Here is an 18,669-nt window from a genome sequence, read left to right as displayed (position 1 = left end):
CAGGAGAGAGAGAGGGTGGTGCAAATGGTCTTTCAGCTAATTTTGTTATTGGTATCAATTACCACATTCGTAAATGCAGCGAGTTTAGTAAAGCCGTCATGTCAAGCATACTGTGGGAATATTAGCATTCCGTACCCTTTCAGAATAGCAGCTGATTCAAGGCCGGCCCTTCCACTAGGCCAATTAGGCCATTGCCTAGGGCCCCCAAGTGGAAGGGGACCCCCAAATTTTGTGAAAATGACGGAGTAGTAGAAAAAAAATAAAAAAATAAAAAATGTAGTTTTTGATGAAATTCTAAAAAAATATGATACATCTTTGTGACCAAAGAACAAAAAATCTGGAACATCTTTGTAACATTGGTTCCCCAAAACATTCTTTAATCTAAACAAAATCCAAAAAATATAATCCTTAACCTCTAGACAAATCAAAAATCAACTAGATAAAATGTAAATCCGATCTAAAAAATTACCCACAAAACAATCTTAAATCAAAACATATCAAAAATCTCAAATCCCTAAAATTTGCTCATAACTTCTCTCTCTCTCTCTCTCTCTCTCTCTCTCTCTCTCTCTCTCTCTCTCTCTCTCTCTCAACTAGATGATGATAGTTTGTAGAAATACTATTTTAACTTGAATCTTTTCTCAAACACGATGTTATTATAATATTGATGGTTTAGATTTATTTCAGAGTTAAAAGTTTTAAAAGAAATTTTACAAATAAAAGATATTCTCCGATTGACATACTAAATTATATAAAAAAATGTTAGATTCATTTCCAAATACATGCATTGCTTATAGAATTTTACTAACAATACCTATTACAGTTGCTTCTGCAGAAATGAGTTTTTTTAAATTAAAATTAATAAAATCATATCTAAAATCGACAATGTCTCAAGAAAGATTAAGTAGATTAGCTATACTATGGATTGAAAATGAGATGTTAGAAGAACTTGAGTACAAAAATTTAATTAGTCAATTTGCATCTCAAAAGGCAAGAAAAATATTTTAAAACTGAAATATATTATAATATAAAAATATTAATTTAATTAATACATAAATATAAAAAAGACCCCATTTTAGTTCTCCCCTAAGGCCCTAAAATGTCTAAGGCCGGCCTTGAGCTGATTGCTACCATAACAATTGGTTTGCAATATCTTGCAATAAAATTTTTTTCTCTCCCAAGCCTTTCTTGAGGTTCAACCTAGAGGTGCAGGAGGTTTCATTACAAGGCATAGTTCGCGTCAACCCTCCCATATTTTCAAGCTGTGCTAATAGCATTACAAAGACCACAGAAATTGTGGACTTCGCAGGAAGCCCTTTTGTTTTCTCTCAACCCCACAACAGATTTATTGCCATAGGTTGCAATATCTTTGCCTCAATGAAGTCCCTAGATGGCTATGATATTGCTGCGTGCATATCTTTCTGTGAGGAACATGTCCCTTTACTAATTATGTACTACCTTTTATGTACTCACATGTTGAATTGCTATGGCATCAAATGCTGCCAAACTCCGATCCCTCGATATCTCGGGGTATTCAATGCAACTATAAAGCCAACAAATACCGGCATATTTAACCAAGTATTCAATGCAACTATAGAGCCTATAATTAACCAAGAATGCAAGCATGCATTTTAGCAGAACAAAATTGGTTTGAGGCTCACGTAACAAACCCAATTGAACTTGTAGTCCAAAATATATCCTACGTCCCTGTGGTATTGGAATGGGGATTGATATAGCATTTTATGTACATATGATAATTAGAGCTTGGTCATATAACGACTCACCGATATTTGTGCACCGCATTTTACTTCAGAGGCACTACAAAAAACGCGAGCTATAGCCGCGTTTTTATTAGCTGCGTTTACGAAAAACGCGGCTATAGCTAACATATAGCCGCATTTCTAAGAAATGCAGCTAAAGCCTCAACCTATAGCTGCGTTGTGACGTTACATATAGCCACGTTTTCAAAAACGCGGCTATAGGTCACCCTTTTGTGACGTTATCTATAGCTGCATTTTTAGAAAACGCGGCTATAGATATCAAAAAAAAAAAAAATTCTCCAGCTTCCCATGTGCCCCCCCCTTTCCCACCTACATCCCCACCTACCCCACTTTCTTCTTTTCTTATTTCTCCTTCTTTCTTTCTTTTTTTTCTTTTTTTTTCTCTTCATTCTTCACTTGCTCACTTGCTCCTCCGTAAGGTTCCTCTTTCTTTCCTTTTTTTTTTTTTTTCCTTCCTTCCTCATCTGGGTAACTCTTCTTCTTCTTCTTCTTTTTCCTTTTTCTTTCTTCCTTCTTCACATCTGGATAACTCCTTTTTTTTTTTTTTTGTTCTTCCTTCCTCATCTGGGTAACTCTTCTTTTTTTCTTTTTCTTCTTTTCCTTTTTCTTTCTTCTTCTTCACATCTGGATAACTCTTTTTTTTTTCTTTTTTCTTCACTGGGTAACTTTTTTTTTTCCTTTGTTTCTTTGGAGCTGCTACTTTTTTTTTTCTTTCTTTCTTTCGTTTTTTTCTTCATCTCAAGCACACTGATTTGTCAATAGATGTAGTTTTTTTTTTTTTTTTTGGTTATTTTATGCTTAGTTAGTAAGAAAATGGAGGAGATGCTATTATGGATCTGTGCTATTGTGTTGCTGATATTGTGACTACGTTTAAATGGGTTTGTGTTCTTATATTTTGGAGCACGTTATGTTTGATTTTGTTGAATTTCTGGGTTTGTTTGTATTGTGAATATGTTGTGTTTGATTTTGAATTTTTTGGGTTTGTTTGTATTTTGTTTGATTTTGAATTTTTTGGTTGTGTTTGTATTTTGAGTATGTTGTGTCTGATTTTGAATTTTTTGGTTTGTATATTTTATTTTGAATTTTTTGGATTTGTGATTAATTTTGAATTTTTTTATTTGAATTTTAAATTTTGAATTTTCTGGGGAAAAAAAAACCCTGAATTTTTTTTTTTGTTTTTAGAAAAACCTATAGCCACGTTTTAAATGCAGCTCAAAGCGGGCTGTAAAGTTGTTATTTACAGCAATGTATTTTGTTGGCTTTTATTCCGTGACAAATTTGATTGTAATTTTATTCAATCGTTTAGACCTTGTCTTTATTGTGGGATTTCATTGTAAGGGTTGTGTGTTAGAGAGAGAGAGTGTGAAGACTCAAGCATTTGAAGACTAAAGATTTCTCGCGGGTATATCGCGACTTAGCTTCCCGCGAAGTGACACATGTGCCCTGCACATGCTGGAATGCGAAGAGTCAGGACAGATGTAGACAGCTGTTTTTCGCGAGTATCTCGCTGGTAAGGTCTTATCGCGAGATACCCGCGAAACACTCTGTTTAGCTGATCTGTCATTTTTGATACACTCTATCCTTACCCACTCTATATATACCCACATTATTCACAAATGTTAGTGAGGTCATTCAGAGAAAAAAACCCTAGATAGGTTTTCTACAACACACACACCCATCTTTTGAGAGAGAGCTACTCCTCCTTAGTGAGAAATCATTGTAGCATCTTCTCCATCCCTCTCCCATTATCATAGCTTGAGAGGAGATTTGTACCCAAACACAACCCACACCTATTCAGAGTGTCGAGAGTGTTTTGGAGTTACTGGAAAGAATTGGAAGAAGCCAAGGATGGCAGATGCAACATGGACCTTGTTGCGGGATCCAGAGAACTAGGACAAGACACGGTTCCGAAAAGCCTTGTTGGAGTAGGAGCTTGGAGGGCTTAGGTACATCGGGTAGATTAGGCTTGGAGGGTCTCTTGCTAACCCATGTATCCCAACTGATTGTCTAGTGGATCAATTTCCGATTGGAGGGTAGCGGAGAAGTTTTTCGCCGAGTTCTTCGGTTTCCTCTTCGAAAAAACGTCTCGGTGTTTTCTGTGTTTGCATCCTTCTTCCCTACTCTTGTTTATTCATTTTTACTGCTGTTTTGTTTTAATTATGTATTAGAGTAGTTGTCTTGCATATATGCTTGTGTTTACACTATTCCGCACTTAGTATTAAGTTAGTGTAAAATCAACCAAGCCGTAATTTTAATTGGGGGGGTCTAAATTGCTCTTGTGTTTTCAACACATTTTCGAGCTTTCATGGGCTATAGCCGCGTTTTTCAAAAACGCAGCTGTAGGCCCCAATATATCCTACCGGGTTAAAAACGTAGCTTTAGGTCTGACCTTTAGCCGCGTTTTTAAAAAACGCGGCTATAGGTATCACCTTTAGCCGCATTTTTGAAAAACGTGGCCATAGGCCTGTTGCTGCGGTGTTTAGGCCGTGTTTGTAAATGCGGCTATAGGAAACGCGGCTCTATCCTATAGCCGCGTTTTTGGGGTCTATAGCTTCGTTTTTTAAACGCGGCTAAAGACCCTTTTTTTTGTAGTAAGGGTAGCTTAACTTTTACATGTTCATGCAAAGACAGCTACGAAGGAAATCCCTTTCTTTTACAAGCATGTCAAGGTAAACCTCTTGCAGTCTATTTATTTATTTATTTATTTTGGGTGAAATAGTTCTATGAATTTTATTATATGGTGGAAAGCAATAAATAGGGAGAGAGAGAGTGCTAGTATTAATTAGGTAATAAGGTGGACAACAATAGCATTTAATGATGTTTTTTTAACTGTTAAATTTCTTAAAAATCTACAATGTAAAAAATGTGTAAGTTATAAGAGTTACACCAGGTGCAACTTGAACCTATCTCATATATATATATATATATATATAGGATTAGATTCAACTTACACTTGGTGTAACTCTAAACAATGTTACACTAATCAATATTTTTTAATTGGATGTGAATTTTGACAAATCGACCATTGGATTACATTATTTTTGTATATTCTCTATGCTTGCAAAATTTCAAAGTGATCAAATGTCAATAATCATGTCATCAATTGATTGTTTAAATGCAAGTTTTTGTAGTTTAAAATAATGCATAAAAATGAGTTTTTGGATTAAATGGTAAATAACATCCAATTAACATGAAAATTGGCATGAGTGTTAAGAAGATATAGAACTTGTAATTTAACAGTAGAATTTTTAAAGTATGAATCCTATAACAAGTTATTGGGTAGTATAACATTGCTTAAATTACATCAAATGCAACTTGAACTCAACCCGTGTGTGTGTGTGTGTGTGTGTGTGTGTGTGTAGAGAGAGAGAGAGAGAGAGAGAGATAAATTAAAGTTACACTTAGTGTAACTCTACAAAAGTTACACATTTTCTAAACCGTTGATTTCTAAGAAATCTAATGGTTAGAAAATCACTATAATCAATGTCTTCTTTAAAATTAATTGCTTTCCATATTAGCCAACCTAATTAATTTGAGAAAATATTATATTATTTTCTTTTTAACTTTCTTTCTCTCTCCTAATCAATTCATCCCTAACCTTACACAAAAGCATATTCTCAATGTTCTTGGGCATGGAAATATGCACTGGATTGAAATGGTTGTCTAAACTCACCAATTAATTCCTCGTCCAGGCTTGCCTGCTGTACAACTAAGATCAAGCTAGGTTCAAAATTTAGTAGCCAGAAGATTCATGTCTGAGCAGTTTTTTACTTGATTAGCCTTAGGGGTCTAAACATGCAAGGTTAAGCCAAATGGCTTCTACATACTCGTGTTCTTGTAAATACTTTCTAAAAACTATCCTCTGATTGTGAAACATGCCCAATCATTGGCGTGAAGAAGTTGTTTAGAAGAAAGTATACTTTGGGGTGAATTGGCTTTTATTTTTTATGAACACAATCCTTGTTCCCGAGAATATGAGATTTAACTAAATTTTATACTATCAATCTGCCAGGTTGTCGTTAGAAATTTGTGGAGAACATTAATCAACAATGCCATAGACGTCACACTGGTGGTGCTTAGTTGTAGTTCTGACCATTGCATTGTTGCAGGATTTTTTGTAATTTAGGCCTAGCATTGGAGCTATTAGTGATGTAGCCCTAGGTAATTGTGAATGATAAAGGTTTGATTTTTTTGCAGTTGATGATGTCGTTCAATATAAATTTGGTGAAAAATCCTCAGTGTCCTTGCTCTCAAGTGGATTTAGCGATGTGACATTCAAAAGCTATAATGGGTATGTTGAGAAAGATTCCCAACAAAAGTATTTGTTAATTTTGATAAATCAAGAGAGCAATAATACAAGGGTTTTGTTTGAATATGCAGACTTGGTCATTACACAATCCCTAATCAATGGCTTCTTTAACAATTGAAAGTCCACCACAACGGCCTCCATGCCCAAGAAAGTTGAGAATATGCTTTTGTGTAAGGTTAGGGATGAATTTATTAGGAGAGAGAAAGAAAGTTAAAAAGAAAATAATATAATATTTTCTCAAATTAATTAGGTTGGCTAATATGGAAAGCAATTAATTTTAAAGAAGACATTGATTATAGTGATTTTCTAACCATTAGATTTCTTAGAAATCTACGGTTTAAAAAATGTGTAACTTTTGTAGAGTTACACCAGGTGTAACTTGAACCCATCTCATATATATATATATATATATATATATGGGATGAGTTTAAGTTACATATTTTTAAAAATATTGGATTTAAGTAGTTCTTACAGTCAAAAAAAGGCACTTATTAATGCTTATATTTTGATTAGGATCTCATTTAATGTCTCTTATTTATGACATCCTATTTCTCTCTCTTTCTATTTCTCCTCCACAACATATTATTAAATAAACTAATTAAATTTTAAGTAAAACTATATTACCTAGATTTCAATAAGATTAAATTACTACCAAAAAAAATTTATTGTTTATTTTGAATTATTTAAATATAGACTATAATTTTTTTTTTTTTTTTTTTTTTTACTTTTGACATAAAACTTGTATATACATAAATCACGTGATGATAATTTATTAGTTCTACACAAGTTATATGACTATATATATATATATATATATATGAATAAAAAACCCCTATGACAGAGTTTAATAGATTCCTAAAATCAAGCCAACACAAGGCACACCAAACTTTAGGATTGAGGATAATTGATACAAATTAGGTCAATATTGATACCCGAAAATTTAAAGGGCATCTAAGCCTAAAGTAAATGATAAGCCCAATAGGTCCTGAACAGGCACAAGACCATGAGTAGACAAAGAAACTCATGAATAGGTGCAAGAGCCCACGAATGAGTATGAAAGCCCATGAATGAATGCACAAGCCCATAATTGCAAAAGCTCACTAATGGGCAAACCCAACTCTATCCATAACTCTTTCGGCCTTGAAAATCCAATATCTAGCAAGGCCCAAACCTAATAGCAAAACTTGGGCCTAACAAATTGCAAAAAATAGGTCAAACTCATCCGTCAACAAGGTAGCTTAAGTCTTATATTCAGCTCGTTAAAAGTCTTGTAACTTAATGACATTGATTAGCAATTCTTTAATATAATAGAATTTGCATTCAAATCGCTCATTTTCCACTTTTAACTAATGAGGGTGGGGGGAGGAGTCCCATATTATGCTTGTCCCTAACTAACAAGCAAGTGGTCACACTTGTAACCATCAAGTCAAACCAAGCATTTAAGGAAAGACAATAACTATCAATTTCAGAATTCTCGCCATAGAATGATTTTTATCTCAACTTTACCACAAAATTAATAACGAAAAATCAAGAAACGTTCAGTGTTTTAGTATAAATTGGGTTCCATGCATCAGTTATGGTAAAAGAGTGATTAATCTTCTATTCCTTGAGTTTTATCTAAAAATAAAAGAATAAAGTTTTCCTACAAGCCATTATAAAGGAAAGTTCCTCCAAACCCCATTATGTGATAACTCAAAAGATTATTCACATGTATTTTTAGTCACATAACTTTTGTTCAATATAAAATTAAGTCATTTTAACTAGAGGATCTTTAATGGCTCAATTTTGACGGAGATTAATGGGAGGATTGAATTGAACAAAGTTGGAAGTTAGAAGATTGAATTGAACGAAAATGAAAATTAGATGACTATATTGAATTTTAAAGAAAGTTATACATTATGTTCAATTTGTAATTTAGCCTAATCTTTCTTAAAATTGCCTCTTACATATAGTAGGTTTTTAATAAGGGAAATGCTAACGAGTGCCCTTAGGACACTCGTTAATAATCCATTTTAGGAAAGTTTTGATACCACTTTGGCGAAAACACTATTTTGGTCCCTACATTTTGGGGTTGCAGTCAATTTAGTCTCTATATTTTGGTAGCAGTCAATTTGCTCATTGCTATTTTCAACTTGCGGTCAATTTAGTCCCTACCGTTAACTTAGTAACGGAAAATGCATACGTGGCTAACAGTGTGCACAGTTGGCACATTTGATACTAACGTGGCAAATAAATTAATAAAAATAATGTTACTAAGTTAACAGTAAGGACTAAATTGACAGCAAAATAGTAAGGACCAAATTGACTGCTACCAAAATGTAGAGACTAAATTGATTGTAACCCCAAAATGTAGGGACTAAAATGGTGTTTTCGCCTACCACTTTTATGGGAAATGAAAAAAATTGTCAAAATATTAATTACTTTTTTTTATTTCCCATAAAAACTTTCTTTAAATGGATTATTAACCATTGCTCTGGTTAATAATCCATTTTAGAAAAGTTTTGATACCACTTTTATGAGAAATAAAAAAAGTGGTAAAAAAAAGACACTTATTAATGCTTATATTTTGATTAGGATCTCATTAAATGTCTTTTATTTATGACATTCTATTTCTCTCTCTTTCTCTTTCTCCTCCACAACATATTATTAAATAAACTAATTAAATTTTAAGTGAAACTCTATTTCCTAGATTTCAATAAGATTAAATTGCTACCAAAAAAAAAATTATTGTTTATTTTGAATTATTTAAATATAGAATATAATTTTTAATTTTTTTTTTTGACTTTTGACATAAAACTTTTAGTAAAACTTGTATATACGGAACATGTACATGCAGAAAGCCCAAGCATTGTTGGACTATAATGAATTCCCTATGTTGTTTTTCCTTTGATGTCAACACAGTAAAATAAAAACTCATTCACATGATCACCATGACCACTTTATGCACCAGTGCAATGCTACCCACACTCATGATGATCATTTTGGTATTCATCAATTTAGTGCTCTTCTATATATCATGCGGTGGAGGAGAGAGAGAGAGAGAGTGAAAATTATTTTGAGTATAGAGATAGGTATGAAATGTCATTAGTAAAGAATAATAAATAAGATCCTAATCAAAATATTAGATTAATGAGTGTTTTTTTTACTGTTGGATCTATTTAAATCCAATAAATTAGGAAATGTGTAACTTTATAAAGTTACACCTCTAACAGCATATGAGGTAATATGTTGATCTTTATTGTTTATCAGTTTCTAATTGACCCGTAGATAATAATATATATTGTGTATCTGGATACATCTGTAATATGTTATGTAATAAAATTTTAAGGAGGCTTCGAGGGAACAGAACCAATCCATCCAAATTTGATAATTTGACTACTTTGTGAAGGAGATCCCAGCCTCTAACAACATATGAGTATAATAGTATTCTAATTTTGAAGGTTGATGATTTTATTGAATTATGTTGCTTATTTAGATATCTCCTTCCAATCATTTAAGATCTATAAAATAGGAGCATTAGCATTGGATCTCTCATATGCCAAATGTAGGTGAAATTTTGCAATAGAGCCCCAAAAACCTATGTTACCCGGTCTTGCAATTGCAAAAAAAAAAAAATTGCAATTGTACTACAGTGCCATCTTAAATGTAGGATGGCACTGTTGCAAAAATTGTATAATGTTTATTATATTTTATTGGGCAGGATGACATTGTGGCACTGTAGGATGACATTGTAGCACTGTAGCAAGCTTGAATTATATTATTTTATTGGTAGTATATATTATTTTAATGAGTTGAATAGGAAAAATATAAGTTGGGATGTTAAGTGTATTGTAAAATGGTATGTTATAAATGATAAAATAACTTTTGAAATGGTAAAATGATTTTTATTTTTTGTAAAAATCTTCTAATCTAATCATATTCCTCCTAAGAATTAGGACCTAAAATGTAGAACTTTACATGATCTACAAAAAATAGCTATTGTTACGTGTAACATCGTACATTAATTGGAAGAACCTAATTAATAATCTCTTCTTACACATATTGCCTCATAATAGTAAAGGAATCTAGAATTGAACCAAATAATATCTCTTCTCAAAATTTTGCCTCAGAATAGTAAAGGAATCTAGGATTGAACCAAATAATATCTCCTTACACCTTGTATAAGGCGATTCCTATAAATAAGATTTCTTTTACGAACAAAAAAATACACTGTATATGGCCAAAATGAGCATTTGCTCCTTTCGCCCAAAACAAGTAGAGTTTTGAAAACTCGATTTTAAAAAAATCGAGTTTCAATAAAAAGCTAGATTTAATGAAGATCGAGTTACTTGCAAAATGTTACATGAAACTCGAGTTTCATGTAATTTTTTTTTTATAAAGTTTTTTGCCTATAACTCGATTTTCTAAAAATTGAATTTTTCATTGAAAGTTGATTTTTAGAAAATCGAGTTTAAAACAAAAGCATATGGCTAAATAGTTTCAGAACATGGGCATTTTGTTACTTGTTTTGGGCGAAAGGGGCAAATGCCCATTTTGGCCCACTATATATACTTCAAACGTCCAGTGCTAGTGAGAACAAGTCCCGAGTTTGCTTCAAATTCCAATACCCTCAAATTTCAAGAAAGGAAGAAAGGGAGTTAGCCATGGAAGGAACTGCTATTAGAAGGGTTGGGCTATTGCTTATGGTTCTGGTTCTGCTTTCAGCGACGGAAGTGCAGGCTGGCTTCTTATGCACTTAAAATGTCAGCTCACCTGTATGTTTTCTAAAACCTGTTCAATGTGTGTCTCCAATTGTTTGAAAAAATGTGAGGCATCGCCACAGCAAAAGGATTTACATGACTTGACTGGGCATCTTCGCGGGGCTCAAACTTGAGCTGTGGAATGTAATCCTTAAGACTTTTAAATTGCTACACAATCATGCTACACATACAAATAACACATTTAGCTTCAAAATGCTTTTCTTCTCAAAAAAAAAATAAATAAATAAAAGCTTCAAAATGCTCTAATCTACAATGCGATTTCCCCCTTTAGTGAATATCAATTCACCCAATTTATTTATATTTAGGTTAAACTTTTTTTTTTTGGAGAAACAAGCTAATCATTTTATTGGATAAAAGAGGCTAAATTAGCATGAACAACACTTGAAATGTCTGGTGGTACATCTTCCATCTAGACAGTTAAAGAGGGCGAGTTAATAGCCCACCTAGCCAATGCATGAGCAACCCCATTGCCTTTTCAACGTACATGAACAAAACTAATACAATTGAAAAAAGAAGCTAACAGTTTAACATCTTCAATCAGGTGCCTGTGGAGTGCTAAAGATTGTTTGGAGTTGTTGAGTTCCTTTGAGATTGTGTCCGAATCCCCTTCAAATACAGCAGAGGTGATGCCAATCTCCAACGCAAATTCGACTGCTCTTATATTTAGGTTAAACTTGAAGTACACTCTTTAAATTTTGACAAATTGTTATTTTAGTTTCTTAATACCTTTTTGTTTGATTTTAGTAGGAAAACTTTAGGCATGAATATTAAAGACTAAAAAGATAAAAGAATAAATTCTATGGAGGAAAATGACAATTTAGCCAAATATAAAGATTTTAATTTGAATTCTAATCTTATATTTATACTTTAAAGAATTAAATTAATGCACTCTAATTTTTTGCCCTAGTATGCCAAGGATGTTTTTGATCATATAACTTGGATAGAGAAAATCCTAATATAATTGAGTCTTCTTTGACTTGAGATGTATTATCTTCATCTTCTTCTTAATAAAAGTTACGAATTTATTATTAAAAAAAATTCAAATATTTGCAGCAACATTCCAAGAGCTTTAAAACATTCGTTATGTTTTTTAGATTATTTTTGTGATATTATTTCATATCTTTTAGCTCAAAGATCAATAAAAAGTCTAATTACGTTCGTCATTATTGTGTCTTTCTTTTTCTTCTTTTTTTTCCTTTTTTTTTTTCTCCCAGAAAAGTATTGTCTTTTCAACCTTGTATTACTTAACATCCCTCTGCTCCCTTTCCCCTAAAAACCCTAATTATGTATTTTGAGTGAGTTATTTGGATTCCCATTGAATTGTGCTGTAAAGTCCTTGAATTGATTAAAACTTCTTTATCAAATAAGTATTTGTGTATTCAACTAAAAAATGGACATATAATGTCGATATCATCATCAAGTTTGACATTATGGGATTGTAATTATTTCGGCTAAAATATCGTACGTGTTGGTCGAAGTCTATATGGTCTCAAATTCTATGATATAAATATTACATTGTGGGTTCCAGTTAGCTCAACTGGTAAAGTTTCTGATGGTTGTATAAGAGACCTGGGATTCAATCCCCGCCTACACAAAAAACTGATTAGTGTCTTGATCTGATGATAAAGAGCTATTATTAGAAGCGGACGTCATAGGTTGGAACTCTCTAAAAAAAAAAATATTACATTAAAAAGTATAAAAATTTCCAAATTAATAATTGAAGATGGATATGAGCTCCATGAAGTTGAAAATGATAAGAATATACTACCAACAAGTGCGAATCAGAAGAAATTGTTGAATGTGCGTTGTCTTCACTCTTCAACCCTTTTAGGCATGCAAAAATGACATCGTGATCAGGGGCGGAACTACCCTTGCCCCCCCTAAATTTAAAAAAAAAAAAATATTATTATATATATGTGTATTAATTTTAGTAATTTTATTCTATAAAATTACATTTTATTTCCTTTTAACAATATCATTGGTTCTTTTGAGAGTAATGCTATACTCACAAACTTTTTTATAACATTTTTACAAACCTTTTTGGTAGCAAATTTTTATTGGTTCACATATGGGCACACCATTTACATCATTTTTTTACTTACTAGTAACCACTTATTACATAAGTAATTTATAAAAAAAACTTGCAACTCTAGTATTTTCCTCATTTTAGTGACCATAAAAAAATTTATAGATGTAAAATCTAAAATAAAATATTCAAGCTAAAAAAAAAAAAATTAGCTCAACAACAAAAATTACTAGTAAAACTAAAAACAAAATTAAGCTTAATTAACTAATTTTATCCGAAATAAATAACCTTGCCCTTTAAAAAAATTCTAAACAAAAATAATTTTGTTCCTAACTACAAAAAAAAAAAAAAAAAAAACTCAGCAACTAAGTAGCAGAATTAGAGGTTGAAATCACTGCACACAGCCAACAGTAAAACCACCCCCCCCTAACTCAAAGTTTTGGCTCCATCCCTGATCGAAATCCAATGAAGTTAAGAAATAATGATATATATGCAGCAATAAAATGGTTTTTGAATGAATATGGTTTTTCTTACTCCAAGAATTAATAAGTCATATATATGTAGCCATTAAGGCTCTTCTATTTGAGGTGGTATTACATGCATCCGATACGTGATAGGTTTTCTCATCCCCTTCGCTTATGAGATGGGAATCTAGGACATTTTACTAGATTATACAGACCAAGCGCTTTCCATAGATTTAAGCTTGAAAGGAGCATGAATGGCAGAATGGGCTAACGTTGATGTAGAGATTAGGTTGTGTTTGGTTCTCCAAGTTCTCATTTCTTGTTTTCATTCTTGAAAACAGGTATCAGGTCAACTAAATTTAAAATTAGTTTTAGAACACAATTTTACGTTATCACAATTTTTGTTCGGCACATTTTCTGTTTCTTAAAAAAAAATCTCTCACTTATTTCAGCCAACGATCGTATTCACTTATTGAAAAGCATCTTAACGCTAAGATAAGAGTGTATTTTAGGACAGCTGAGGGGAAAGTTGAATGTTAAAATAGTGTGTAAAACACCTTGAATGTTTAGACCCCAAAATTACAAATTACCAATTCAAGCTTATTATCAAACAATGTACGTGCGGAAAATGAAGATAAGCTAAAACAGAATTGATAAAACAATCTAAATCAAATAAAATCACAACCACGGCAGAAATTAAATGACAAAGATTATGGGAAGAGAAATGCAAACATAAAGACAACACAGCAATGTGTTATCGTAGAGAAAACCGAAGTCCTCGGCGTAAAACCTCTCCGCCGCCCTCCAAGCGGTCAATAATCTACTAAAGAATCAAGTTGGGATACATGAACAGCAGAAAACCCTTTAAGCCTAATCTACCTAGTGTACCTAAGCCTTCCAAGCTTCTTGCTCCAAGGAGGTTACGCTGAACCTTTGTCTTCTTTAGCTTACTAGATTCCGCTATAGCCCATAGCATTAACCAATATCAATTGGTCTCTTCCTAACTGCTTCCTAAGCACCAAATAACATTCTCACAGATACGGATATGGTGAGAAAAGGATTTGGCTAAATGTACCTCTCAAGGATGTAACAATGGAGAGGGTGAGAGTAGAGGAATTTGGAGAAACAAGGATGAAGATTGTGGATGAGTCAATCTTATTTTTCTTTAGGGTTTCTCTTTCAGAATTCTCTTTGGAAGCTCTCTACAATACGTGGGTATAAGGGGTATTTATACTAGTGTGTGTTTGGAATACGAAAGGTCAGTTTTTTCCAAATAGAGTGGTTTGGCGACTTGGCCTCGCGACTTGACTGAGTCGCAAGTCTAAGTTGCGAACTAACAGAATGGCCAGACTGGAAGTTTTGTCCTGTAGTGCTCTAGCCGGTGTGACTCTTCAGCTCCTCTGCATGCTTCACACGCGTGTCTCCTTTGGCGACTTGCAAGCTGTGAGCCAGCCATGGGATCTAGTTGTGAGGCCCTGTTTAAGTGCACACTCTTGAGTTTTTCTTCACATTCTCTCACACATTATGCTTACATGATTCCCACTTAAATACAGGGTTTCTAAATGCTGAATTACAAGAAAATTGGCACGGAATAAAGCCAACAAAATAGTTGATTAAATTCAACCTTACAAAAGTAAAAATTAAGAGGATAAATTTCACAAGTTCTTATTTAATTTGACGTGGAATAAATTTAAAAAAAAAAGGTTTCAATTTAATCACAAACTTTTAAAACTATTTCAACTAATCGAAACCCAGATATCTTATTTGAGGTCAAGAGATTTTATCAATTTAGCAAACTAGAATCTATTTCAAAAGTTCACAAAATAATTGTAAAAAATCTAACGGATAAATAAAATTTAACTTTATCCTTTTGGTTAGTTTATTTTTTAAATAAATACCACTTTTTTAGTACTTTAGTTAACAATAACTTTCTGAAGAGACAATTTGACATAATGTTATCGTTTTAATTGAAAATTTCAAAAAGTTTATGATGTATTCACTTGTCCCAATCAATTTTTTAAGCCTTTTATTCCGCTTTGAGATGCTCAAAATGAAGTTTGCTTTAAAAAATTAATAAATAAACTAATATGTAACCCTGTGCTACCGCACAGGACTGGTTAATTGTAATGATGTTATTGGCCAATTTTTTTTGTTTTTGATTTGTTTTTTTTTTTTTTTTTTTTTTTTTTTTTTTTTTTAATTTTTTTTTTTTTTTTTACAGCCACCTTCTGGCATCATACAATCAACACAGAGAGAACTCATGAGCATTGTATATGTTCAAAATGTTTTCATCAACTTAGTGGCGGCTCCAAGAATTTTTTTCCAACGTTGTTATTATGAAACTTAAATTATACCAAATCTAATAAAAAGATAATTTCATGTATTGACAAAAAACACACACACACACACACACACACACACTACATAAATTCTTACAATTTCATTCTACGAGTTTTCTTATTTTGAAATTGTTGCATGAAAGTTTCATTATCAATACTACAAGCTAGAAAGCACATGTGCAGATTCGGGTTCAAGTGCCGGTGCAGTGCGACGACTCAACAATTTTTAAAAAAGTAGGATGCGGGTGCAGCGGGATACGTTTATTAATAAATTATTAAATATATTTTTATTTTTATTTTCTATATATTGCTAAGCATATTTTTTTATATAATGGTAAACATATACCAATTTAAGATCAATAGTAAATAAGGAACCTTTGGGATCAATTTAATATTGTGCGTACCCAAAATATGGCTATTGGGCTCAACCTCTACTTGGGCTCACAATCTATTTGTATTGTGGGTTTTGGGTTTCCTACTATGGGTGGTCTTATACTCAGAGACCCAAGTACACTCCTGTTTCTTCAAACCCTTCTCTTTACCTCACAGAGTTGCTCCCTTTCTCTCTTGGAGTGATTGCTCTTTTCTCTCAGTGTTCTCTCCAGAATTGCCAACCCCCTTTCCTCATTCTCTTCTCTTATTTATAGGTTAAGATAAGTGGAGGTGTTATGATTGCTCCCCCTTACTAATGCGAATGGGGGTCCAATTCCATCATCTCAAAGTAGACATTCCGTCAGGAATGGTGGTAGTGGCATTGGAACTGATTCCCACCTCCAGAAGCCCACTCGGTAGCGATGTTTTCAAAGGCATTATTGGGCAGCCGAGTACAGGGTGTCTCCGAGCAATAACGATCCCGACCAGGTTAGAGATGATCAGGAGGGGTTTGCTTGAGGTATTCAAGCTAGCATGGTCTTATTTCAGCTCTTGGGCCCAAATTGGGCTTTGAGGCATCCGGGTCGAGGCTAAAGGTCCAAGAATGGGGACAAGGTCATATAATGCACCACGAGGCTTGGGCCCGAGGCTTGTGAGGCCAGGGGCGCAGCCCTATACAATAGCCCTCCCTTAATTCGTGCCCAGCTACCGAGAACGAATCAAGGACAAGTTGAATGACGATAGTGATCCCCCAAGAATCCTAATCGTTGGTTGTTAAGCGAACAAGATTTCCATCAATGCTTTCTTAAAAGGTGCATTATGCCAGGCTGTCACATTTATCAATAATTATAACTTGCCGGTTCGTGAACCAAGCCCACGCGTGTGGGGGTTCCTAAAGGTTTCAAAAGAGTTTTTCCTGCCTCTTCTTCATTAAATGCTTTTATCCATATAAATACCTCCTCTTGACTTCCCACACCACTTTTTACATCCTTCCTTCTTCAGTTTTCTCTCTGCCGAGCACATCTCTTAAGCGTAGTTTTCCTATGCGTAAACTCTGGCTGATTTTAGAGTGGCCTATGGCGTTCTTAAGGATGTTGATATCGCCTACTGTCACAAAGGCAATGTCACCCTCCAAAGGTGTGCTAGTTCAAATGTAGCCTTTTTCCCTTTAATGGCTATTCTAGAGGGTGGGGTTAGATTTCCCGTGGACCCTCTCATTATAGGTACCCTTAGGTTTTATGGCCTATGTCCCGACCAACTCCCCCCTAATTTTTACCGAATGGTGAGTTGTGTTAGTAGACTAAACCAAATATTTAGGCTACAACTAAACCATCATGACATCAATTTTATGTATAGCTTGTGCGACAACATCAAGTCCGATTACTATTTAAAAACTAGGGATATGTAGGTACGGCTTATATCATGCCTTCCTGATTCCAGCAGAAACTCGGCCAGAGAATTCGTCCGGGTGAGCGGCAATTGGCTTGTCGATGAACTCCCCTGCCTACTTTCACCAGGTGATGTTGGTCAATACCAAGTGCTTTTACTTGTTTTAAATTTGACACTTTTGTTCAGTTTACTCATGCATGTACTAACCAGTCCTTTTATTGATTTTTTACAGAAGGAAGAAGATTTAAACTGGATCTTAGAGTTGTGCATGTGAGGGATCTTAATTTTGTACTTAGGTCAAAGATCTTTGTGCACACAGACGGACAACTTCGAGCATCCCACCTAATACTTGGCTGTGACCTCGTGTACTCTACCTGGCAATCACTTAGCCAAGCCTTGTTGGTAAACAGCCCACTTCTATCATACATCGACGTTTGGCACGCCAATTTTCTCCCGCCCTCCTTAACGGTCGGTGAAGCTCGAGACCTCGGCCCCAGATATACCACAACCGAGGATCTTGCACCTATGAGAGACGAATCGGTTAAACATGTGTCTCAAAGCCGTAAGGTCCACGTACTGTTGAAGAGCTAGAAGCTCTAGCCCGACCAGTCGAGCCAGAAGCAGTCGAGGCCGATCAAGACGCCGAGATGGTGACCAAGCGAAAAATGACAATTGATCGATTCCTACCTGGCACTAGTCCTAGCTTAAGGGTGTCCTTGGGGCAAGTGGATGGGTTATTAGTAGGAAAGTTGGGTTGTGAGTGTCGTGGAATGTGTTTTGGAGTGTGTTTTGGAGTCTTCAATGGTGGTGGACAAGTGACATTAGTTGAAGTGACCATTGTGAAAAAAAGAAGGTTGAGAGAGAGTAGAAAAGCCATTGTTGCAATAGCCTTGGAAGCCATTTTTAGACACACTTGCCAAGGCTATATGTTTGTAATTAAGGATGGGTTTGGATTGGTGGAGGCATGGTGAAATGGGTTAGGGTTTATATAGGTGGAGAATGTGGTTTCTTTAGAGTTTAAAGAATAAAATGATTGATGAGACCCTCGTGGGCACATTGGCTTGGATCAAAAAAATAATTCAACAAAATGTCATTTGATAGGTAATTAATATGTGCATTTACTCTAGGAACACATTCAATGAACTAATATTATACATAATTAAATTGACATAAATGTAATTTTGTTGAGATAAATGTAATTGACATAAATGTAATTAAATTGACATAAA

General features: G+C 33.9%; 1 protein-coding gene across 1 annotated transcript in view; it reads right to left on the bottom strand.

The window, feature by feature from the left end:
* Positions 1-18,392, bottom strand: part of LOC111991520 (14 kDa proline-rich protein DC2.15-like) — a 34,347-nt gene extending 15,955 nt beyond the window's left edge. Inside the window, exon 1 of the mRNA XM_065769305.1 lies at positions 18,169-18,392. Coding sequence (XP_065625377.1) covers positions 18,169-18,341 — 173 coding nt within the window. The 5' untranslated portion in view covers positions 18,342-18,392. The remainder of the gene's footprint in view (positions 1-18,168) is intronic.
* Between the last annotated feature and the right edge of the window lie 277 nt (positions 18,393-18,669).

This window comes from Quercus suber, unplaced genomic scaffold (assembly GCF_002906115.3).
Source record: "Quercus suber isolate HL8 unplaced genomic scaffold, Cork oak 2.0 scaffold_1109, whole genome shotgun sequence".
NCBI lineage: Eukaryota > Viridiplantae > Streptophyta > Magnoliopsida > Fagales > Fagaceae > Quercus > Quercus suber.
Note: the sequence above shows the minus strand (reverse complement) of the source record. Positions and strands in the feature narration are given on the sequence as shown.